Raw genomic sequence first — 25,365 nt, 5'->3', positions numbered from 1 at the left:
GTTCTTAAACTGGACCGGAGGGCCGGAACAAAAGCATGGATGGAGTGTTTGTGTGAACTAATATAAATTCAAAGTAAACATCATTACATAAAAGGGTACGGTCAAGCCCTGGCTGGGTGGCTCAGTTGGTTGGAGCATCCTCCTGTACACCAAAAGGGTACGGTCTTTTTTTTTTTTTTTAGTTTTATTCATTTCAAACAGGCCGTAGTTTGCCCACAGCTGGACTAGATAGAACTGTGCACCTGAAACCTGGATAATTTTGTTAACCAGTGTCACCCCAATAAAATTAGTAAAAAGGAAAAATAAAATAAACCAGTTGGCACAATGCCTAGCAAAAACAAACCAAAAAACGAACTAGATAATATCTCCCGGGTTACCCATTGAGAGATGAAGAATATCCATCCAGGAATGAAGGGGCCTAAGAAAACAATGGCTGGGTGTATTAATAAGCAAATTCAAGAAATGTAGTTATTGATCATAAGTCACAAGGCTGGGGCTCTGCACTGTGACCAGATTCTTTCATTCCTCTTCTCAGGGCCGAGGCAATTCACCTCCAATTTCTCCAACTTACACGACTGCTACTATGCATCAACTTTCAAGTGGCAAAGAAACATATTGGTGGGCAGGGAAGCTATTTTTCTTCAGTGATGTTTTACATTTCTGATATTAGAATGATACCAAGACTCAGAAACACTGCTGCTCTGAGCAAGCTACTGATGAGAGCACATCTCAAGTATGCTGGGGCAGAAAAAGACTGACCTCCTGGCATAAAGTCACAGGCTAAATCACTCACTGTATTAGTTCAAACCATGACTAAGGGCCTCCTATGTGCCTGGCACTGTTCCATTTCTGGCTGTTCAGGAACAAAAGCCAGAAACAAAAGTTCTGCCCTCTGTTCTTAAGATCAAGGTGCCAGCCAATTCAGGGCTCAGCAAAGCTCTTCTTCCTGGTTTTTAGACAAATGCCTTCTTGCTGTGTCCTCACATACCCAGAATTCCTGTCTCTTCCTATAAGGGCACTAATCCCATTTACCAGGGCTCTATCCTCATAATTTAATTAGTTCCCAAAGGCCCTACCCCTAGGGATTAGGGCTTCAGTATCTGACTTTTGGAGTAACACAAACAGAAGTCAAAAGAGGAAATACTTAAGGCTCAGTTCTTAGTTTTAATATTCAAGACGAAGCATGAGGGTGGGGGTTGGGGGCGGCACTAAGATAATTAAGAATTAGAATATAGCCCTGGCCTGGTAACTGGGTTGGTTACAGCATTGTCAGGATATACCAAGGTTGTGGGTTCAATCCCCACTGGGCACACACAAAAGTCAACCAATGAATGCATAAGTGGGTGAAACAACAAATTGATGTTTCTCTCTCTAAAATCAATAAATTTTTTTTTAATGAACAAAATAAACCCAGAGCAGAGGCTGGCAAGATTTTACAACCTCCAGGAACAGCCTGTGGGTCAAGCTCGGCCTGTCCCACACCCCTCATTTTCATTGTTTCCTTTTTATCCTCTTTTTTAAAATTTTGGTAAGAGATATGAACATAATATTTAACTCTGTAAATGTGCAATTCAGTGGCATTAAGTACATTCACGATGTTGTGTAACTATCACCACTATCTATACCAGCCGTGGGCAAACTACGGCCTGTGGGCCGGATAATAAAACTAAAAAAAAAAAAAAAAAAAAAGACCGTACCCTTTTATGTAATGATGTTTACTTTGAATTTATATTAGTTCACACAAACACTCCACCCATGCTTTTGTTCCGGCCCTCCGGTCCAGTTTAAGAACCCATTGTGGCCCTCGAGTCAAAAAGTTTGCCCAGCCCTGATCTATATCCATCACTTAATTGCCCCAACAGAAACTTGGTACCCATTAAAAATAACCCCTCCTTCTCCAGCCTCAGGTAAGCTCTATTCTATTGTTTCTATGAATTTACCTATTCTAAGTATCTTTTATAAGTGGATCCATACAGTACTTATCCTTCTGTGCCTGACTCATGTCACTGAGCATGTTTTCAAGATTTATCCATGTTGTAACATGTATCAAAATTTCATTCTTTTTCATGCTTGCATAATATACCTGTATGGGCATACCACCTTTCGCTTATTCATTCATCTATTGATGGACACTTAGGTTATTTCCATCTTTTAACTACTGTGAATAACAGAATGATGGTGTACAAATACACCTTCTATTTTTATAAATAAAATTTGATTGGAACTGCCATACTGATTTGTTTTGTTTACATACCTCCTATGGCTGCTTTCCTGCTACAATGACACATGGAGTTGATTAGCTGCAACAAAGATTGCAGGATTTTCAAATCCTAAAATATCACTAACAATTTTACAGAAAAGGTTTGCTGACTTTTGGTCTATTTTTTTAAAATATATTTTTATTGATTTTCTACAGAAAGGAAGGGAGAGGGATAGAGAGTTAGAAACATCAATGAGAGAGAAACATTGATCAGCTGCCTCCTGCACACCCCCTACTGGGGTTGTGCCCACAACCAAGGTACATGCCCTTGACGTGAATTGAACCTGGGACCCTTCAGTCCCCAGGCTGATGCTCCATCCACTGAGCCAAACCAGTTAGGGCGACCTTTGGTCTATTTAATGAGATTTCACTTAGGAGAAAATGGAATTAAACCACAGCGGCAAGCCTTCTATTTAAAAAAAAGAAACAATTTTTGATGGGGAGATTACTAAACAATGGGGTTTACTACCAAAAAGGACAACGTCTGTCAAGTCTTTAAAACAGATTGGAGTGAAGTTTTATTTTGGAGGAATAAATATGACTGGGCAATGACTCGATGCCCGGGAGTAGGATAAGAATGTTGAGTTTCTTGTTTCCATTTCTTAGAGGATGGTGTATCATCAGCTGATATGGAGGACAATGGGGGAAGAGAGACTGTGTAGGAGCAGGTCTGGAGTTCCACTGAGATCTGTGTGACATCCCGTGGACAGACCTCAAGGAGGTACTTGGAGATGCAACTGTGGGGGAGAAGAAATCTAGGTTGGAGAAATATATGGGAGTTAATGGTATACAGACTGTATTTAAAGCCACCAAAATGTAGAATATTATCTATTGAAAAATACATAGACAAAGAAAGAACTCAGAACCAAAATCCAGATAATTCCAATGTTGAGAATGAGGAAGACTCTGCAAAGGAGACTGGAGAGATGTGTCCAGATGTAGGGAGAAAACTAGCTTTGTCTACTGAGACTTTTACTCAGTGACACACCAAATGCAAGTGGTTCACAGTGAAGGCAGTCTCTCCCAAGTACAGACAGTAAGAGCATGGTCTGTGCAGTCAGTCTGCTTTTGATTATCACCATACACATGCATTTCTAAATGTCAGTGATATAATATTCTTGCCTTAAAAAAATCTTGTTGGTCTAAGTTCTAAATAATTGCTGTGGTTTCTGTACACTTTCATGTTTTTTTACTTATTACTTAATAAGCAGTATATTAATTACCTGGAAGTAAATTTGGAAAACTTGAAGACTGATGCACAGAAATTGTAAAGAGGGTCGTTAACTCTTCAATAACAAAATGCAAGGAAATAAACTATTTACATAGAAAAAAAAATTCACATTCTGAAGAAGAGAGATTGCCAGAGAAATGACAAAAGATACTGGGTTCTTTGGCCAGGAGAAATCAGACAATTTTTGTCTCATTTTCAGCAAGAGATGGGCACATATTAAAATAACAGATCAAATAATGGCAGTGCTTGTTATTACTTGGCCATTTTATTTGATTTTTTTAAAAATATGTTTTATTGATTTTCTACAGAGAGGAAGGGAGAGGGATAGAAAGTTAGAAACATCGATGAGAGAGAAACACCGATCAGCCGCCTCCTGCACGCCCCCCACTGGGGATGTGCCCGCAACCAAGGTACATGCCCTTGACCGGAATCGAACCCGGGACCCTTGAGTCTGCAGGCCGACGCTCTATCCACTGAGCCAAACCGGTTCTGGCAATTTTATTTGATTTTTGCAAAAGAAAATCTTCAGAAACCTTTGCCAAATAGAAATTTATGATGCTCTAAAATATAAATTAATATTTTATTAAATTTACAGACCATATGTTCAAAAAATATAGTAGTGAAAAGTTACTCATTTTTCTTTTTTTTTTTAAACAATTTTATTGTAAAATGTTTTACAGTTATAATATGCATTCAAATGAAGAAGACTTTCACTGTCTGCACTGGCCACATAACCATTTCTATGGAAATAGATTTGCCATATAGAGGGAAAAGAAGGTGTTAACTGATCCACTCTCAATGTCAAATGTTATGTACACTACTGAGCTGTACTTATTGGCAATGGGGTGATAGCAATACCCATCTAAGTAAAGCATGTTAATGAAGCAAAGTATCTAAATCTGCTTTAAAAAATTGTTGTATAGTTGATCATTAAACAACATAGGCTTGAACTGCACAGGTTCACTTGTACGCAGATTTTTTCAATAATACCTGTTATTGTTTTCTATCAGAGGTGGGGAGTACGTGGAATTTCAACTGTGCAGATGTGGCACCCATAACCTTTTCTTGTTCAAGGGTCAATTGTGTGTATACTAGGTATACATCCTCTCTGGAGTTTTCCTAGAGGGTGGACTTAGTTAACTATCCCTTCATTGTTTCAAGGAGACAGGGTCAATCCACATTAGAAGTTTCATTGCAATGAGTTTCTATAACCAGTGTTAACTTAAATTTAAAATTGTGATTACCAGAACACAACTGGGCAAAGCAAATAAATTAAAACCTACGTCACAATGCCTGGCTGGCGTGGTTCAATGGTTGAGCGTTGACCTATGAGCCAGGAGGTTACAGTTCGATTCCCGGTCGGGGCATATGCCTGGCTTGAGGGCTCAATCCCATGCAGGAGGCAGCTGATCAATGATTCTCTCTCATCACTGATGTTTCTACCTCTCTCTTCCTCTCTGAAATAAAAAAATATTTTTTTTAAAAAAACCAATGTCACAATTCCTATATGAAAAAAGCTGAGAATGCAAGGCACTGCTTCATACGGATAGCTGGGTAGTGGGGGAAATTATATTGATAAATTCTCATCAAAATTGTGGATTGGTCATGTCACTAACCTCTGGTCAAACACAAATGACCTGCTACAATCAGACCAAAGTTTAGTTTAATGGCCTAAAATGGAACGTGGAAAAGCTAGCCAATGCCACCCATAAATGGGACACACATTTTTAATTATTTCAGAAATTAAATAATCAATTCATTCACATTTTAAAGATATTCTCTATTTCTTGCATATGAAACTATTCAAAGGGTAGAAAGTTGTATAATAAGTCCATTTCTCATATATACCTTTCCTTCTCTGTTAACAAAGCTATAATCACTGAAAGTCTAGATTGAGAGGCAAAGCAAAGAGACTCAAAATAATTTACAGTCCAAAAGGTATGATTAAGGAACTAAATGAAAAGGCTGGGAGCATTCTACAGGTCTCCAGAGAAGAGGTTAAAAAGTGGAGTCTCACCCTAGCTGGTTTTGCTCAGAGGATAGAGGGTCGGCTGGCGGACTAAAGGGTCCCGAGTTCAATTCCAGTTAAGGGCATATGCCCAGGTTGCGGGCATGATCCCCAGTAGAGGGTATGCAGGAGGCAGCCCATCAATGATTCTCTCTCATTGATTTTTTCTATCTCTCGCTCCCCCTCCCTTCCTCTCTGAAAGCAATAAAAATATATTGAAAATCTGAGACATATGTACTACTATTTGTAATACTTTAAACAAGAAAATAAAAAAATTTAAAAAATACATATATTGAAAATCTATACTAATAAAAGGGTAATATGCTAATTAGACCGGGTCAACCAGACATCTTCCAGACATCCAAGTTCCTTCTGGACAAAGCTGGAGCCGAGGTGGAGGGAGCCAAGGCAGAGGCAGTTAGGGTGATCAGGCCAGCAGGGGAGCAGTTAGGGGGCGGCCAGGCCAGCAGAGTTAGTGGGCATCCAAGCCGGGAGGGGGGCAGTTAGGGGAACACCAAGCTGGCAGGGAACCAGTTAAGTGGTGACCAGGCTGGCAGAGGCAGAGGCAGTTAGGGTGGTTTGGGGTGATCAAGCAGGCCGGCAGAGGGGCAGTTAGGGGGCGGGCCAGGCCAACAGAGGGGCAGTTAAGGTGCGGCCAGGCCGGCAGGCAGGCAGGCAGGCGAGTGGTTAGGAGCCAGCAGTCCTGGATTGCGAGAGGGATGTCCCAGATTGGAGAGGGTGCAGGCCGGGCTGAGGGACGCCCGCCCCCCCCACCTCCGTGCACAAAAATATAGAAGATAAATAAGGACTGTTTCTGAGCTATTTAAAAAGTGCAGTCTCACCTGCCCTTCATGCTCCAACTAAACTGGTTTTGTGTGATTCAATGTCTGATATAAGGTACATGATAGCCCTGGCAGGTGTGGTTCAGATAGTTTAGAGCTACATCCTGTACAATGAAAGGTCACTGGTTTGATTCCAGTCAGGGCATATGCCAGAGTTGTGGGCTTGATCCCCGGTAGGGGATGTGCAGGAGGCAGTCGATGTTATGCTCTCACATTAATGTTTCTCTCCATCTCCCTTCTTCTATCAAGACGCCTTTCCTTCCTATTCATGAACCTTGCTTGGTTTCCTTGGTAATGAATAAAGAGAATGGCACCTACTTATAAGGTTAAGACAAGATAACACACTAATGCCAACCATTCTGTCTAGAATAGAGGAGCGTGCAAAAACTCCTTCAGTCCACTTTTCCCTCCCTCCTGGGTTTAAGGAGACAGTAGGTACTATGCTTAATGGTTTTTAAAGAATGTAGTAAGCAAGGGGACTTCCGGTATCGTCCTCGAGGCGGACATTGTGGCTTCCGGTGTGCCTGTCGCCCGAGAGACCAAGATGGCGGCGTAGGTAAACACCGGAGACCGCTGCCGCAAACAACCATTTCAAAAATACAACTAAAAGACTGAACGGACATCACCCAGAACCACAGGAAGGCTGGCTGAAGAGAGACTCTACAACTAGAAGGAAAGAGAACAGCAAATCGAGGCTCAGAGGTGGCGCAGTGTGGAAAATACAAAGGTACCGAGGTGCGCGCGCAAAGCGGGCTGGTGGCTGAGGGCGCGGTTGTCGTTTTCTGCCGGGAGTGAGTCTCAGACTCTGGGCTCCAGATCCGGGCGAGTCTCTAGGGACCCAGACTCAAACGGGAGAAGCGGGATTATCCGGCATCAGTTGGGACCTGAGGGCAGCTTTCTCTCCGAGGTTTGCAGCGGCTGCCGGGGTTCTGAGAAGCAGAGCCTCTGGGAACGGGACTGAGCGTGGCCATAACTGCTCCCTCCGCCCGCCCTGTTGATCCCGCCCCGCCCAAAACCTGCGCACAGCCATTTGCCAATTGCCTCAGGCAAAGGCTGGATTAGCACCTCCCCAGAAGGCAGACGTTTTCCACACAGCTGATTTCCACAGCCAGCCGGCCTGGTGGTCAAACCCCTCTAGTGTTAACTACAACAATTAAGGCTTGGCTAGAACAAGACTGCGCACAGAGACCACAAGGGGGTGCACCAAGAAAGCATAAAAGATGCGGAGACAAAAAAACATGACAGAAATGGAGGATATGGAGCTAAGAATCGCAATTTTGAGGGCTTGCCATAAATTTGTGCAGAGCCTCACGAAAACTAATGAGACCCTCGATGCTACGATAAAGAAATTAGAAAGTAAGCATACACGGACTGAAATAAAGAATATTATACCCAATAGCAGACCAGAGGAGTACAATAATCAAACCAAAGATTCGACAAAAAACACCCAATTGGAAAAGCAAAATGAAAAAAGAATCCGAAAGTGTGAAGATAGTGTAAGGAGCCTCTGGGACAGCTTTAAGCGGTCTAATATCAGAGTCATTGGAGTGCCAGAAGATGAGAGACAGCAAGATATTGAAAACCTATTTCAAGAAATAATGGCAGAAAACTTCCCCCACCTGGTGAAAGAAATGGACTTACAGGTCCAAGAAGCGCAGAGAACCCCAAACAAAAGGAATCCAAAGAGGACCACACCAAGACACATCATCATTAAAATGCCAAGAGCAAAAGACAAAGAGAAAATCTTAAAAGCAGCAAGAGAAAGAGGCTCAATTACCTACAAGGGAATACCCATACGACCGTCAGCTGATTTCTCAACAGAAACTTTGCAGGCCAGAAGGGAATGGCAAGAAATATTCAAAGTGCTGAATACCAAGAACCTACAACCAAGATTACTTTATCCAGCAAAGCTATCATTCAGAATTGAAGGTCAGATAAAGAGCTTCACAGATAAGGAAAAGCTAAAGGAGTTCATCACCGCCAAACCAGTATTATATGAAATGCTGAAAGGTATCCTTTAAGAAGAGGAAGAAGAAGAAAAAGGTAAAGATACAAATTATGAACAACAAACATGCATCTATCAACAAATGAATCTAAGAATCAAGTGAATAAATAACCTGATGTACAGAATGAACTGGTGATTATAATAGAATCAGGGACATAGAAAGGGAATAGACTGACTATTCTTGGGGGAAAAAGGGGTGTGGGAGATGCGGGAAGTGACTGGACAAAAATCATGCACCTATGGATGAACACAGTGGGTGGGGAGTGAGGGTGGAGGGTGGGGTGGGAGCTGGAAGGAGGGGAGTTATGGGGGGAAAAAAGAGGAACAAATGTAATAATCTGAACAATAAAGATTTAATTTAAAAAATAAATAAATAAATAAAAAAATAAAAACAAACAAACAAAAAAAAAGAATGTAGTAAGCAAGTAAAAAACATAGAAAATTATAGACAATCTTCAGTTAGGTTACACTTTAAATCTTTTGGCCATTCTAAGTGTGTGAAATGTGACATTAGATTGGTGGGAATCTGTGCATTACTACCAGTCAGTGGTCCCCTTCAAATATAAAGCAGTTTATTTTAGAATTCAGTCTTAAGTAAAGCTTGATTTTCCTTATAATATTTTCCCATCTTAGAATCAGATAACGGTATAAGGTTTCCTTCTGTACCTTGATTGCCAGGAAGCTCATTAGGGTTGACCCTAGTGCTTCCTTATTTATATTCCTTATTTTGTTGTTTTGTTAATCCTCACCCAAGAATATTTTTTCCATTGCTTTTTTAGAGTGGAAGGGAGGGAGAGAGAAGAATATCAACGAGATCGGTTGCCTCCTGCATGCGCACCACCTTTGACCTGGAATTGAACCCAAGACCCTTTGGTGCGTAGGGTGATGCTCTAACCACTGAGCACTGACCAGGATGGAGCCTAATGTTTCCTTTCTTCTGAACCTGATTTTCTATTTTTACCAATTCTCACAATTATTTACCTATTTATTTATTACTTATTTATGCATTGACTAGATTTTATTTCTCCACACCTTCCATTTTAGTCCATTAACTTTGGTATGACCATTCTAGGTGACTTTTAGCAAAAATGACATTCCTTATTCACCACTACCACCTCCTTCGCTTAAATGGGATAGAGCTACATATTTGAGACTCACTGCTAAGCAATAGGCAAAAGTGAGCCATAGGCTGTTTACACTTTCCCCCACTAATGAAGACCCTAAGTAGGGATAATATCATTTACTGAGTACCTGGTACCTGTTTTATGCCAGCAACTATCACATTCCTTAATTTAAGCAAAAACCTTTAAGATATTAAGCCCATGTTTTTTGGTTGAAGAAATCAAGCCTCAGAAATAACAAGTAATGTACCTAAGCACAGTAAGTCACAGATCTAGGATTGATTCTGAAGTCCATGCCTTTTCTAAAAAGGGAAGGCTTTTCCACCCCTCCTCGTCATTTCTTTCCCACCTCTGTCGTAATAGAGAAGTGTGGCATTTGGGTCTACAGGCTAGGATTCTGCCTTGTGCACTTCTGTGCACTTAGCTAGTTGCTGAGAATAGTCTGCGTCTAGTGCTGTTCTAAGGCTGCAGGGTTATAGACCAGGGCTTACGCTCTAGAGCAGTGGTTCCCATTGTGGGGCATATGCCCCACAGGGGGGCAATTCAAGAATGAGTTAACAGTGATTTTTTTTTGCATTTTTTATGGTTCTAGGGGCCTCATATACAGTATATAAATATATAGTGACATTCATGCATTTGCGTTCTCTATTATGTTTTGAAACTTTATTTGCTATTTTTTCATATCACTTCATATTATTATTTTTTAACAATTTCTTAGTGTTTTCCTCCTCAGTTCTTCAACTGTTCTTTCGTTCTTTTATTTTTCTCTTTCATGGATGCCATGTTTCTTGGAAGCTTGTTTAGATGAAGTTAATGGCCTTTTAGGGTTCCTCCATGTGAATAGAAGTTCACTTTTTGAATAATAAGAATTATATGTCACCGGGGGTGGAGGGTGTGTGTGTGGGGATACATCAGGATTTCAGAGATGCTTAAGTGGGGCATGACCCAAAAAAGGTTGGGAACCACTGCTCTAGAGGAAGTAGACAAGAAAATTAAAAAAGGGCAAGACGTTTGTAGACAGTGCTACAAAGAAAATAAAACAACAGTTATGGGATAGAGTGACAGAGTGTGTGCACACTAATTTGAATGAGCAGAGGCTGCCTCTTAGAGCTGAGACTTGAAAACAAGGTTACACTAAGAATGGGAGTACCTGGCTCAGAGCACTGGAAGCAGAGGTTAAGAGCAAGTGCTAAGAAACAAATTTAAGGAACTGAAAGAAGGCAGGAAGGCTGCAGCATAATGGGAGTAGAGGGAGGAGCGGGGAAGAAAACAGGGGCCAAATCATGTGTGGCCCTGCAGGTTATGATAAGGTGTTTGGATTTTCCTGACAATAATGGGATGTCTGTGGGGTGCGGGTGTGTTAAAACATACAAAATATAAAGTTTACCATTTTAACCATTTCTAAGTCTATAGCTCAGTGGCATTAAGCATATTCATTGTTGTGAGGGTTTTTTAAGCCAGGGAATGAAGCCAAATGATTTCAAAGTCTTAGAAAATTCAGAAAAGAATAGATTGTGTGTGTGTGTGAAATCCAGAGGTCTGTATTTAGTCCTTATTAAAAATCTTTAAAAACTTATTTAATATAGAAACCATATTTATACAAAAAAAAGTCCATCACAACCAGTTAAGATTGTTTTAACGTTTAGTCATATCTGAAACCACTGTGTAAGACTAAGTAAATGAATGATTAAGAATTTTACTCATGCCAGGGCCGGTTTGGCTCAGTGGATGGAGCGTCGGCCTGCGGACTGAGGGGTCCCGGGTTCGATTCCGGTCAAGGGCATGTACCTGGGTTGCGGGCACATCCCCAGTGGGAGATGTGCAGGAGGCAGCTGATCGATGTTTCTCTCTCATCGATGTTTCTGGCTCTCTGTCTCTCTCCCTTCCTCTCTGTAAAAAATCAATAATATATTAAAAAAAAAAAAAGAATTTTACTCAAGAGAGTTCCTAATATTCACAATTAAAGAGCTATGCTTTAAGAAATGGAATACAGTATATTGTTTCCTGTCACAGAGGAATTCGGAAAGGAGAATTCCTTGGTATAAAGGAACTGAAAATGCTTTTAGGGATACCCCTACTCCAAACAAGTCATTTTACAAAGATCCCAAGGTCATAAGTTAAGATATAACAAGGTCAGATACTTTGGGTCAATGCCCTCTAAAGAGGAAATCTGATTCCCAAAACCACTGGGCTTGCTATTATTGATAATTAACCACTAAGTTTAATAGAATGGGACCTGCTAACAATATACTTAGCACTAGGAAATGGTTCCTTTCCTGTACTGAAATTAAAGCCCACCATACATAGGAAGGTACAAATTTATACAACAGAGTCCATTAACTTCCATGACCTCCCCACATCTTCCTAATGTTTTGCTAACAATAGGGAAATGTGTGTTATTTTCAACATCCAAGTTACGTGTAAGACAGCAAATTTTAAATATACAAGGTTTGAGTGTTTATCCATTATTATTAAATACAACTCACGGGTAAATGTCCAGATCCTAAAATTATAAAAAGTTTTCACTTTTGCATACTGTTCCTATGGGAAGCAGTTAGAGCAGGGTTTATAAAATGGTCACCTGGAAAGAACAGATCTGGAGATAACAACAAAAAGCAGATCTTAAGAACTGTTTGTTCTAATACCCCCCCCCCCCCCTTTTTTGGTAATAACATGTTATGGACCCTAAATTTCGCTGCCTTAAAACAAACCGACCTAAAAAAAAAAAACTAAAAAAACCAAACCGACCTTTATAAGCAGACTTAGTACATACCCACGCAGGAGTCTGGCATACTTTCAAAATATTATTTTATTTATTCTCTTCCAAAAGCCCAAAATGCTGGGAGGTAGGTCAGGAGCTCTGACCTTTTCCTGATATGGATTCTTCTTTCCCCACTAAGGAAAGTCGGCTGTTGAAGGGGGGAGGGAGAAGAAAGGGTTAATAATGTGGACTGGAGAGTCTGACAGTGGAGGCTTTATCAGTAAACCAGGCTTCCAGAGCTACCAGGTCAGGAATCAGGATCTGACTTAGGCTGCCCCAAGTAGCTGCTGACATCATCACTTTGGAGAGGACTTCTTTGGCTTTGCTCCATGGAAATTTATGTTTATAGCATTCCTACTTAGTGATAAATAGCACGGCCAAAAAGAACTTGAAAATCCACAGAAGAATGGCAAATATGCACAACTAGTGATTGTTGACATACCTGAATTTTTTGAATATGTAACATTAAAAAATTTTTTAAAAATATACTTTTATTTCAGAGAGGAAGGGACAGGGAGAGAGAGAGAAACATCAATGATGAGAAAGAACCACTGATCGGCTACCCCCTGCATGCCCCACTGGGGATCGATCAGTGACCTCCTGGTTCATGGGTTGATGCTCAACCACTGAGCCATGCCAGCCAGGAAACACTGAAAACATTTTAAGACATTTCCATTTTCTTTCAATTTACTGACTCAAGTATCGAAAGTTTTCTGGTCTTAGATGTTTTGCTCAATCCAGCACAAAGCACTTCTGCATTTGTTCTAACAAGATAATTAAAACATCAACAGCCTTGAGTGAAGGCCACAATTTTTAACTACCTGAAACATCAAGATTTTAAAGCCTTCTTAGGTCTTTCTCAAAACTAAATGTTTTAAATACTCAGCTTTTATCATTAGCCTCCCTACTCCACCTAATGCTCTAGTTAAGTGGTTTAGTTTACAATAAGCTCCGTAAACAGTATGTCGCTCCTTTGCAGTAGTGATGAATAATATTGTGCCCCTAATCAGGCAAATATTGAAACAGTCATTAATTATATGCGGGGGGGGGGGGGGGGGGGGACAGGGACGGGGGGGACATGGGCCTTGAAGCGATGAATTAAGAATAATGAAAACAGCCCTAGCCGGTTTGGGTCAGTGGATAGAGTGTCAGCCTGCGGACTGAAAGATCTCAGGTTTGATTCTGGTCAAGGGCACATACCCGGGTTGCAGGCTCGATCCCCAGTGTAGGAGGCAGCCGATCAATGATTCTCTGTCATCATTGATATTTCTATCTCTCTCTCCCTCTCTGAAATAAAAATATATATATATAAAAAATAATGGAAAAAAAAAAAAAGCCTTAGCTCAGCGGTTCTCAACCTGTGGGTCGCGACCCCTTTGGCGGTCGAACGACCCTTTCACAGGAGTCGCCTAAGACCATCCTGCATATCAGATATTTACATTACGATTCATAACAGTAGCAATATTACAGTTATGAAGTAGCAACGAAAATAATTTTATGGTTGGGTCACAACACGAGGAACTGTATTTAAAGGGCCAAAAGGTTGAGAACCACTGCCCTAGCTGGTTTGGCTCAGTAGACAGAGCATCAGCCTGTGGACTGAAGGGTCCCAGGTGCAATTCCGGTGAAGGGCACATACCAGGGTTTCGGGTTCTATCCCCAGTAGGGGGCGTGCAGGAGGCGGCCAATCAATGATTCTTTCTCATCATTGATGTTTCTCTCTCCCTCCCTTCCTCTCTGAAATAAAAAATAAATAAATAATGAAAACATAGTTGAACTGTGATTAAATACTGAATGTGTTCAGCCTTACCTGGGCCTTAACCTTCTCATGTGAAAAATAAGAAGGTCCTGTTATCCATACAATGGAGCCCTATTCAGCCATAAAAAGTACATCCACAACATGGGCGAACCTTGAAAACAGACTAAGCCAGACACAAAAGGCCACATACTATATAATTCCACTTAAATGAAATGTCCAGAACAGGCAAATCCAGAGAGACAGAAAGCAGATTAGTGGTTGCCAGGGGCTGGGGGGAGAAGGAAATGGGGAGTGACTGCTAACAGGTATGGTGTTTCTCTTTGGGATGATGAAAATGTTCTGGAATTAGTGGTCATGGTTGTACAACCTGGTGAATATATACTAGGAACTACTGAACTGTGCATATGTGAATTATATCAATTTAAAAAAGGAAAAAGCAGATGTCTAAGGACTTTATAACTTTCAGATCTAAAACTACCCTATAGCTAGTGCTGTCCAATTCAAAGGCATCAACCATAGGTATTACTGTTACTGTGGTGGTAAATCAAAGATGGAATATAAGCAAAAGAAACCGATAAAACCCAAATATTTGATTTCCACAAACATGCTGGGCCCTCCTCATTCAGCTTTTTTTTTTAAACCAAGAGGCACTAATAAGTAACTAGAGTCCTGAGAATATGACCCTATATATACAGTTACTTTTATTAACAGGTTAAGCGCCCAGCCTGTTTTGTCTTCCGGACAGAAAGTAGTGTCAGTCACCGGGACTGACATGGCACTTAACGTGTTAAGAACTTGGGGTTAGACCAGCCGTAGGCCCGCGGGCCGGATCCGGCCCGTTTGAAATGAATAAAACTAAAAAAAAAAGACCGTACCCTTTTATGTAATGATGTTTACTTTGAATTTATATTAGTTCACACAAACACTCCATCCATGCCTTTGTTCCGGCCCTCCGGTCCAGTTTAAGAACCCATTGTGGCCCTCGAGTCAAAAAGTTTGCCCACCCCTGGGTTAGACAAAACTGTCACCTCACAGAACTCATTCCAACCTAAAAGAAAAGTTTTAGTGAAACTCTAGTGTAGTTGAAACTTTCGAGACTAGGATCAAATGAGAGCAAGTATGTGAAGCAGTGAGTACATCGCCTGCGCGCGCGCGCGCTTGCGCGCGCTCTCTCTCTCTCTCTCTCTCTCTCTCTCTCTCTCTCTTAGCTTAACAAATAACCTGCTTTGATTTCTTTAATAGATTTTTATTGATTTCAGAGAGGAAGGGAGAGGGAAACATCAATGATGAGAGAATCATTGATCAGCTGCCTCCTGCACACCCCACTGGGGATTGAGCCACAACCTGGGCATGTGCCCTGACCAGGAATCCGATCGTGACCTCCTGGTTCCTCGGTCCACACACTCAACCACTGAGCCATGCCCGCAGGGCTGATTTCTTCACCTCTTAACAATTAGCTCCTTATTTCAGGTCTGAAGATGAAACTACAGTGTATGGAGAATTTTTAACTTGGGACATGTATAGTTAATTACCAACTATTTAGCTTCTCTTTGGCAATAATTCCAACCACAAAAAGAAGGCTAGTTTGCAAAAAAACATGTTAGGAAATAGGCCATATTATGTTATTGCCATCAAATATCTACCACCTTTATGCACAGAGGACTCTGTAACACCAGACATTCTTTAAAAAAAAAAGGGGGGGTGGGGAGAGACAATTACCCCAGACTGTGCAACCAGGTAAGCAGCCACTTGCACATGGATAGTAATGAATTTTAAACTAGACTTAAGTGTAAATTAACTCCCATTAGTCAAGCCCTGAGACTTTCCTCCCTGACTGATTTGATATGTACCATTTCATCAAGTAAAGCCTCATAATCAAAATTTCAAGGTATTCAAAATAGGTTAGCAATTTGGTAAGATCAAATGCAGAATCTGTAAAATTCCCTCGTTTTCTAAGTTACCATAAAACCAACATGACCATACCATAAGAAAAAGTAAATTTAATGTTACATGGTTAACATATCTCTACCTAAATATCAAATTTCAAAGAAATCCACCATTCAGCCAACTCAACATAACCAACACCTTTTCTCCCTCCCTTATTCCATGCGTATTAGTGCAAAAACATACACTCAGTGGGCACTTATTCTGAGCTACCAAAACATACAGAAGGCATCTTTTGATAATCATTAGGTCCTAAAGTAAAGAGATTTCATTTTAACTTAGAGCTCCTGCTAAACTAAAGGCCCTCTGAAATGCAGAGCAGCGGCTGTTAGCACTTGCTATTGAGATTATGGCAGCAGCTCTGATCCCCTTTGCTGAGCTCTGAGTCACAGGTCCATCCAAACAGCTTTAGTTATTAGTTATCTCAACTTGGGGCTTTCAATAGATACCACCAGACCAGCTTTTCAGTGCACACTTTTCACCTTCTATTTAAATCATTCCTCTAACTTTTAAAACCCGTTAATACTCAAAGGTCACATTTTGAGACTCCATTCAATTTTGAGAATTTATGAAATAGCATTAAAGTAACTTAGTACTAAACTTAACCATCACAGGCACTAGGTTAGCTATTGCAGGATTATTGTCAGCCTATTTACTATCCCAGCAATTTAACTTGTTAGATTCACAAATAAGATACAGACATAAAAAAAAACCTGCCTTTTGAAAATCATAAATACCCTATTAAGAGATTTACACACGCCTTAGATGTTTTTCTGGCCTTCGTTTAAAGCAGTATTAAAATAGTAAAATGACGCTTTTCTGGAGTACTTTTCACGGGAAAAATAAGGTAGCTTTCTACCAAGTAGAAAGCATGCAGAAGCTTACAGTACCCGATTTTATTTAGTGGCACAGCCAACCAACTTATTTGCAAAGAGGCAAACAGTACTTAAAAAACTTCCGGAATCGTCAAACGCTAACAATTATCTCCAAACATGCGTGGCCCCCGTCCACGACGTGCCGCGGGGGAGCGCGGTCCAGGCCGGGCCGACACGGTGACAGGCCGGCCGACGCCAAGCCCGCAGACGCCAGCCCGACGTGCCGCCCAAGTCCCGCCCCGCGAAGAGGAGCGCGGCCGCGGGCGGGGCCCGGCCTGCGCTGTGCGTGGGAGCAAAGGGCCCGGGCACTCCCGCCCCCTTCGGAAGGCGCCTCCCGGGAGCAGTGGAGGGTCCGGGGAAGGGGGCGGGGGCGGCGTGAGGGTGAGCGACGCCCTCTACAGGAAGGCGGGGGAACGGCGGCGGCGGGACGCGCTGCCCGGCCGGGCGCGAGATCCGCCCGCCCCACCAACGCCCTCTTCGCGCCCCGATCCCTGGGCCTCGCGGGGAGCCGGGCGGGCGGGGGCCAAGGACAACGAGCCGACGGGCCGTCCGTTGGCCCGAGCGCGCCCCGCCCCGCCCCGCCCGCGCCGCGGGGCCGCCCAGTCCAGGGAAACTACGCCATTGCGGCCTAGCGGGCGGCGCCGCTCCTCCGCCGCCATCTTTTCGGGCCGCGGCCGCCGCCCGCCGCCCCCGCCGCGGCCCGCCCGCCATCTTTTGGGGCCGCCATACTTGCCCTGCGAAGAAGATGGCGGCGCCCATCACACACATAAAACATGGCTTCCCTTCAAAACAAAAACATCCCGGGGGCCGGCGCGGGCCGGCGCGCGCGGTCGCTCACCTGAGGACCACATGGTGACCGAGAACTCGCCCTCCAGGGTCTTGATCTGCACCTGCTTCTGCTCCCACTTCTTGTTGCCCGCGTCCGCGCCACCGGCCGTCCCGGCTCCGCCGCCGAGGTAGCCCTTCTTGCCGCTCTTCTTGCCGCCGCCCTTCTTGACGCGGCCGCCGCCCGACGACGAGCCGCCGCCGCTTTTGCCGGCCGCCGCCACGGTGACCAGCGTCTGCTCGATGTAGTCGTCGTCGCCGCCGGCCGGCGCGGGCACCGGGATGAGGATCTGGTCCTCGAAGCCGTCCTCGGCGCGCAGCCCGTCGGAGTCGTCGCCGCCCACCACCTCCTCGCGCGTCTGCACCAGGATCACCTCCTGGTGGTGGTGCACCTGGGTCGGGTCGTCGGTGACCAGAGGCTGCAGCGCGATCATGGGCGGGTGGTGGTGGTGGTGGTGGTGGTGGTGATGGCCCATGTGCCCGTGGCCGCCCCCGCCGCCGTGGTCTCCGCCGCCGCCGTCCTCATCGTCGTCGTCCTCCTCTTCCTCGCCCACCACGGTAGTCTCGATGGTCTCCACCGGGATAGTCTCCACCTCGATCTCGTGCAGCTCCACGATCTCGGCCGGCATCTCCGAGCCGTCCGCGGCGATGTAGAGGGTGTCGCCCGAGGCCATGGCTGAGGGCTCCTCCGCCACGGCCGCGGCGGCCTCGGCTCCGAGCGAGGAGGCGGCCGGCCGTGGGGAAGGAAGGCAGAGGGAGGAAGGCGGCGGGCGGGCGGGGGGAGAGGGGGCGGGCGGCAGGGGGAAGGGGCGGGCGCGGCGGCGGCGGCGGCGGGCTTCCCCGCCTCCTAGCCTCGGTGCGCCCCGCGCTCGCTCGCTCGGCCGCTGCTCACCCCGGCGCCCCGCCTTACCGCGCCTCGGCCTCCTGCTCTGGCCGCGCCTCCTCCCGCCCTCCGGGCCGGCGCTCCGCTTCCCCCTTCCTCCTGCACCTCCGCCTCCTTCCACACAAATACCAACTCCTCACCCCGAGCCCAGATCTGGCCGTCGCCGCCACCGCCGCCACACTGCGCTCGAGCTCGCCTCGCGAGACTTCCGCGCTGGCCCGGCCCACCCCGCCTCGCTCCTACTCGCCAGCTTGCCCTCTCGCTCCTCCTCCTCTGCCAATCGGTCAGCCGTTCGCCACTGAGGCCCCGCCCACTCTCCCGGGCTCCTCCCGGATTGGGGCAGGCGGGACGGCCCCCGCGCGCGCTGGCTGGCCCGCGGCGCGTGATGTCACTGCGCCGTCGCCGCTAGTCGCGCGACTCCCGCCCTCCGCGGTGCAACAGTGGCAAAACCCGTCGCCCCAGGCCCGGGCCGCACTCGGGATCCGGGCGTCGCCGCGGCAGCCGCTACCTCAGGAGCTGGTGAGCGGTGCGCGTGGCCCGGGGCACCGCGGGGGAGGGACGGCCGGCCGAGCGCGGGGATCCGAACCGGGGGACCGCCTGGGGAAGCGGGCGGCGCGTGCGAGGCAGCCCCGGCGCCCCAATAAAGTCTGTTTTGACGAGACACGCCTGAGCCTCCTTTTTCTCGCGGGACGGCGTTTGCTCTTGGCGCCTGTCTTCGGGCAGGCGATGACGGCCGCGACGAAGGTGGGCGGGCAGCAGGACAATGCCTGCGGTCTGCGCGCTCCCGCATTGCCCCGCTGGGCCCGGGGCGGAGCGCCGATGGGCCGCGCGGAGCGGGCAGGTGGACGTGGCGCGCGGAGCCCCCAGGTCCGCCGTTGGGAGGGTGTCCGTTATCCTCTTCTGACCCGCGGAAACCTGGGGCGGAGCCGTTGGTGCCCGCTTCCCGATAGAGCTTAGAACCAGGGTCCCGGCCGCTCGCTGTGCCGCTCGGCTCCTTTTGGTTTTCTGCAGTTTCCTTCTGAGCTTCCCTCTTCGCTCTCCAGCCAATCATGGCTTCCCCTGACCCCGGTCTTCACCCATTTCTCACATCCACAGATGCTCCGCCTTATGCCCACCAGGCTTTGCATCGGTCTCTTTAAAAATAACACCATTTTCCCGCCCTGTTCTTCATTCTACCTGCCGCAGAGCCTACGTTTTTCCTGGCACGAGTTAGCGGGGCAAGTTGAACCTTCCTGAACAGCTAGCTGCATTCCAGCGAAGTGGTTTTGCCCGTTTGCTCTTTGGGCCTGGTTTCAAGCAATAGAAATAAAGGTGCGCTGATTTTTTTAAAAAGCCATGAGAAACTGAAAACTTGGGACGGTGTGTCTTTGCTGTGCGCGTTTGGCCCACGTGAATTTCCTGAACGTGTATGTTCTCCATGTTTACTCTTGTCTTTTGGGTAGTGTTCTTGCAGTTGAAGCCCCTGATTATATGAACTGTGATACATTAATCTTAGATCCAACTTGTTAAAACAAGTTGGTGTCCTTATGGGGCCATATTAGGGAAATATTTGCATTTTGATTAAGTGACTTAATTACTCTTAATTCCTACTTATTTCTAAGTGGCATGGGACGTGAATTTTGAGAATATTATTGTAAAGTAGTGAAAAATTAGATCATTTTGAATCTGAGATTTAAAAACTGAGTAATTCCCCTTGGAATGCTGCACCCACACAGTTTGGCAAAGTCAAGTCTGTTGAAATACTTCCTTTCTAGCTTGTAAATTCTGCAGAAATATTTCACATATGAAAACCAGTTGTGGGAGAATTTTTGTGGCTTAAATGATGGGAAAATGTCTTTGCAAGTTGTTGATACTTCCCCTTAGAGAAAAGAAAAAGGGGAAAGTACCCAATTAGGTAGTCTAGCTTCTGGTCACAGATCTGTAGACTACACAGGCCAGCGTGGAGAAAGCTGGAAGGGTTTTTCAAATTGTCAGGAAGGTGGTAGGTGTGAGGTGCTCCTAAATGCTATCCTAGCACCTGCTCATGAATAGTATTTTTTGTTTTAACTTGCCCTGGAGCAGGTGACCTGTTAGACTGGCCTCCAGTTTTCTGTGGTGAGAGATGTTCTTGTCTTCCTCTCTTTAGCTGTGGAGTATCTTTTGGCTTGACATGCACTGTCCTGAATGAGCTCTAGCCTGCTTGCACTTGCTGCTAAAAGTGAAAATCAAATTAAAAGATCAGGTTAAATTGCAATTTCAGAGACATGAAGCTTTAAATGTAGAGATAATCTCACTTTTATTATGCTCTGTTTGAGCAGAATGAATTGGACCAATGAGCATTCCCTCTGAACTTCTAGAGTCTTCCCCCCCCGCCCCCAGGACAGATGATTTAACATCACTTAATCTGGTATTTCTCTTACACCACCAGTGTTTTTACCCTTCCCGCTTCCACAGGCCATGGCTATGTCTGTCTACAGCTCAATGCTTTGCACGTAGAGTTATGAGGTGGAAAGCACTGACAGAGGAGTTCTGTGGGGTAGTGCTTGACCCTCTCACCTGTCTCAAAAGCTCCAACTTTGGCCCTGGCTGGTTGTACAGTGGTTAGAGCATCAGCCCATGCACAAAAGGGTTTCAGATTCAATTTCCAGGCACATACCTGCTTTGCAGGTTGATTCCCAGCCCCATCACAGCATGGGTGAGAGGCAGCCAATCAGTGTGTCACTCTCACACTCACATTTCTCCCTCTCTCTCTCTCTCTCTCTCTCTCTCTGCCTCCTTTTCCCTCTCCCTCCCTTGTTTCTTCCCTCCCTTTTACTCTCTCTAAAAATCAATGGAAAAAATATGCTCAGGTGAAGATTAACAGCATGGCTCAGTGGTTGAGCAAGGGCCAATGAACCAGGATATCACTGTTCCAGTCCCAGTCAGGGCACATGCCCAGGTAGCAGGCTCAATCCCCAGTAGGGGGCATGCCTCTCATCATTAATGTTTCTATTTCTCCCTCTCCCTCTCTGAAATCAACAAAAATGTATTAAAAATAAATAAGTAAATCGTGTCCTATATAATAAAAGGCTAATGTGCAAATAGACTGAACAGCGGACCAACAACTGTTCGCTATGATGTGTGCCGACCACTATAGGACACGCGCAGAACATGGCAGGCATCGGCCGTGGTGGGATAGTGGAGCAAGTGAGTGGGGGTGCCGGTCACTGTCATTGGGGTGAACCTCTGGTGGTTACTGAAAATTCTTTGCTCCCGCATGCCGTAGTCCTGCCCAGTGCTCGCACCTGCTGCTGGCCCCGCTCACACCCGCTGCTGGTGCCCAGCACCGGCCCTGATTGCCCCTCAGAGCTTCTCCACCTCCCCTGCTCCTGAGGGGCGATCGGGGCCAGCAGCCACCTCTCGCACCCGCTACCAATGACAGCGCCGCTCGCACCTGCTGCAGCTCTGGAGCTGTCACTCACACCCACTGCCGGCACCAGAGCCACCACTTGCACCCTGTGTCGGTGCCCGGTGCTGGTTCCGATTGCTTGATTGCTCAGCGCCATCAGCAGATGGGAGCAGCGGCTGCTGGCCCCAATCGCCCTTGAGGGCTTCTCCACCTCCTCCTGCTCCTGGGGACAATCAGGGCAGCATCCGCTGCTTGCACCCACTGCTTGTGCCGGCCTCAATCGCTCCGTGCTGTCAGCGGGTGCGAGTGGGGCTGGCGCTGTCAGCACGTGGGAGTGGTGGTGGCAGGAGCAGGGCTGCTGACTGATGGGCCCAGGGGCCATGGCAGTAGGGGCCAGGTAGGGGTGCAGAGGATGGGCTGAGACCCGCCCTGTGCCCACCTCAGCCTTGTGGCCCACAGTTCCTTTCAAGGTGCACGAATTCGTGCATTGGGCCCCTAGCCTCCTATATAATAAAAGACTAATATGCAAATTGACCAAATTGCAGAACGACCGGTTGCTATCATGGGCACTGACCACCATGGGGCAGCGCTCAACGCTGGAGCTGCCCCCTGGTGGTCAGTGTGCTCCCACAGGGGGAGTGCCACTCAGCCAAAAGCCCTGAGCGGGGCTCACAGCTGGCAGGCTCATGGCTGGCCAGCGCAGCGGCGGTGGTGGGACCCTCTCCCGAGGGCTCCCGTACTGCAAGAGGGCGCAGGCTGGGCTGAGGGGACACTCCTCTTCCCCACCCCCGACCCCCAGTGCATGAATTTCATGCACCGGGCCTCTAGTATAATAAAAGCCTAATATGCTAAGTGTCTGACCGTCAGTTCAACCAGTTGCTATGGTGCGCACTGACCACCAGGGGGCAGATGCTCCGACCCGTAGGTTAGCTTGCTGCTGGGGTCCGGCCCATCAGGACTGGGCGAGACTGGGCGAGACAGGCCGGTCACGCCCTGGAGCCCTCAAATGGTCCCTCCACAGCCCCGATCATGTATTGGTGGGGTCCCTTGCCTGGCCTGTGCCCTTGCAATCTGGGACTCCTTGCAGTTTCAGCCGATCCCTGCAGGCCATGCTGAGGGACCCGCGGGTCATGCACCAGGCCTCTAGTAAATAAATAAAAGCTCCAACTTTGTACAAAGCTTCCAGTCTACTGTGGAAATTAATGTCAACTACAGAAGTAGACCATTAGAATCATAAGAGCTATATAAATCTTTCTAGAATCTCCAAGAAGTCAAAGCTCACTAATGGTTGAGGAAATGTGGATGACTCTGGAGGAGAGTCCCAAACAAGATTAACCCCAAGAGGCCCACACCAAGACACTTAATAATTAAAATGACAAACGTTAAAGACAGAGATAATCTTAACAGCAAGAGAAAAGCAGTTAGTTGCCTACAAGGGAGCTCCCCATAAGACTGACAGCTAAAGTCTTCTTGACTTTGGACTAACATTGGGATTTTCCAGAGTGCCCTTGGAAAAAATCTCAAAATATATGTTCTCTCTCATTATGAAAAAAATAGTAAACTAATTAGGCTTATTTGATATGTTGATTTATATAGGAAGCATTGTCAAACAAGAAGTGATCGTAATTTTTAAGGGTATATTTGTAAGAAATTCCTAAATGTGATATATCAGATACAACTTTATAAGTCACAATTCTAAAATGTATGCCACTGAATTCCTTGTTAATTGTATTACATATATTTTAAAATACATATATTTTTATTGATTTCCAAGAGGAAGGGAGAGGGAGAGAGAAAGAAACATCAATGATGAGAGAGAATCATTGATCGTGCTGCCTCTTGCATGCCCCACACTGGGGAGAATTAAGCCTGCAACCCAGGCATGTGCTCTGACTGGGAATCAAACCTTGACCTCCTAGTTCATAGGTTGATGCTCAACCACTGAGCCATGCCAGCTGGGTGTTAATTATATTGAATGTTCATCAAAAATAATTTCCTTTACCACAAACTAATTTAGCTGCCTCATGAAATTGCCCTGCTCTGCATCAGTTACAGTATGGAGACTGGTTGACATGGGTGGGGCCAGTCTTCAAGGAAACCTGCTCAGAGAGGAGCTCATGGTCTCACTGCAAGGCAGTATTGGGGTTTGCAGCCAGCGCCAGCATTTCCTGCCCTTGCTCGGCTGCAAAGCCTCTGTTCCAGTTCAGATCCATGCTGAGTTTCCAATAAAATACTTAGGAAAGTTAAGATGAAAATTCATGTGTGTGCATCTAAATTAGTTGCCCCTAGTTTGGATTAGTACAAGTTAAATGAAAAATTACAGAAGTGTGCGGTTTTCTTTTTTTTTTTTTTTTTTAATATATTTTATTGATTTTTTTACAGAGAGGAAAGGAGAGGGACAGAGAGTCAGAAACATCAATGAGAGAGAAACGTCGATCAGCTGCCTCCTGCACACCCCCCACTGGGGATGTGCCCGTAACCACGGTACATGCCCTTGACCGGAATCGAACCTGGGACCCTTCAGTCCGCAGGCCAACGCTCCATCCACTGAGCCAAACCAGTCAGGGCGTGTGCGGTTTTCTTAATCATTTAAACTATAATTATTTTTCCTAATTGTGGGATCTATGAAATATGAGCTATTAAAGGGATAACTCTCCAAATCAATGCATATATTAGATATGGAGTTAAATTATGGTGAAATGGCCTAACTAGATGTCTATTAAGCCCACCTAAAGGTCTTAGTCAAAGTCTTTCTGTGGGGCTAAGTGGTTTATTACAGTAAATGAACCTGGTTATTGCCCATAAGTATAAGGGAAGTCAAAATCTTTAATAATAGATGAACCTCAAAAAAGGGCTTCTGTCTGGAGTGGCACACGTAGGGTAGGGCAGCTTGATTGTTCACGTGCATAATCGACATCAAGAGATTTCAGAAGCAAATTTTTTTGTTATTTAGGCAGCTGGTGATTGTTGGTCCTGGCACTCCTCCCCTCCCCCCCCAAATAATAATAATAGACGAGCCTCATTTTTCTCTAGTTTATTGTTAGAATGCCCCTTCAAAGCAGCTACATCAACTTATTTGTATGGCAGTTGCTCCTGCCACTGCCCTTCCAAGTGAATGCAACCTGCACACTCGAGCAGAAGGGGCAGAAAATTCTCCTTCAACCCAATGTAACTTATCACCACACTTGTTTCACAGCATACTTACTGCCCTGGAAGAAACAGGATGTTGTCTTATTCCCATGCTGGTGGGTGTGAGGCAGGTTAGTGTGGTGGAATGGGGAGAGCTCTAGTGGACTGGGACTTACCTTTTCTCTGCGAGAGTGAACGGAATAGGGGTTTTTCGTTTGTTAAATAGGACAGAACTAGGATTAGGTGAGCCCCGTGTTCCTGCCCCACTTGTGAGTACCTGCTCTTGCAGTGTGAGCAAGAGAAACAGCTGTCTTCATGAAGCCTGCAGTACGGAGGGGAGATAGGCTCACAAATA

The 25,365-nt window shown here is 45.7% G+C and overlaps 1 protein-coding gene, 1 long non-coding RNA gene and 1 other non-coding gene across 4 annotated transcripts in view; 2 read left to right on the top strand and 1 right to left on the bottom strand.

Moving 5' to 3' along the window:
* Nucleotides 1–18,728, bottom strand: part of LOC139009948 (transcriptional repressor protein YY1) — a 36,847-nt gene extending 18,119 nt beyond the window's left edge. The window contains exon 1 of one of the 2 annotated variants that reach the window (XM_070414076.1): nucleotides 17,645–18,728. In XM_070414076.1, coding sequence (XP_070270177.1) covers nucleotides 17,645–18,305 — 661 coding nt within the window. In that variant the 5' untranslated portion in view covers nucleotides 18,306–18,728. The remainder of the gene's footprint in view (nucleotides 1–17,644) is intronic. The other variant, XM_070414070.1, reaches the window with a different exon arrangement.
* On the top strand, nucleotides 17,645–19,864 carry LOC139009961 (uncharacterized). The gene is made up of 2 exons (XR_011471459.1): nucleotides 17,645–19,033; nucleotides 19,700–19,864. It is a non-coding gene; the product is annotated as an uncharacterized lncRNA (long non-coding RNA).
* A 4,863-nt stretch (nucleotides 19,865–24,727) lies between these two features.
* Nucleotides 24,728–24,865, top strand: LOC139001432 (U11 spliceosomal RNA). Its single transcript, XR_011470017.1, has one exon. It is a non-coding gene; the product is annotated as a U11 spliceosomal RNA (small nuclear RNA).
* The last annotated feature ends 500 nt before the right edge of the window (nucleotides 24,866–25,365 follow it).

This window comes from Myotis yumanensis, unplaced genomic scaffold, assembly GCF_028538775.1.
Source record: "Myotis yumanensis isolate MYYU_CA2020_CCGP unplaced genomic scaffold, mMyoYum1.0.hap1 SCAF_1, whole genome shotgun sequence".
In the NCBI taxonomy this organism is placed as follows: domain Eukaryota; kingdom Metazoa; phylum Chordata; class Mammalia; order Chiroptera; family Vespertilionidae; genus Myotis; species Myotis yumanensis.
Note: the sequence above shows the minus strand (reverse complement) of the source record. Positions and strands in the feature narration are given on the sequence as shown.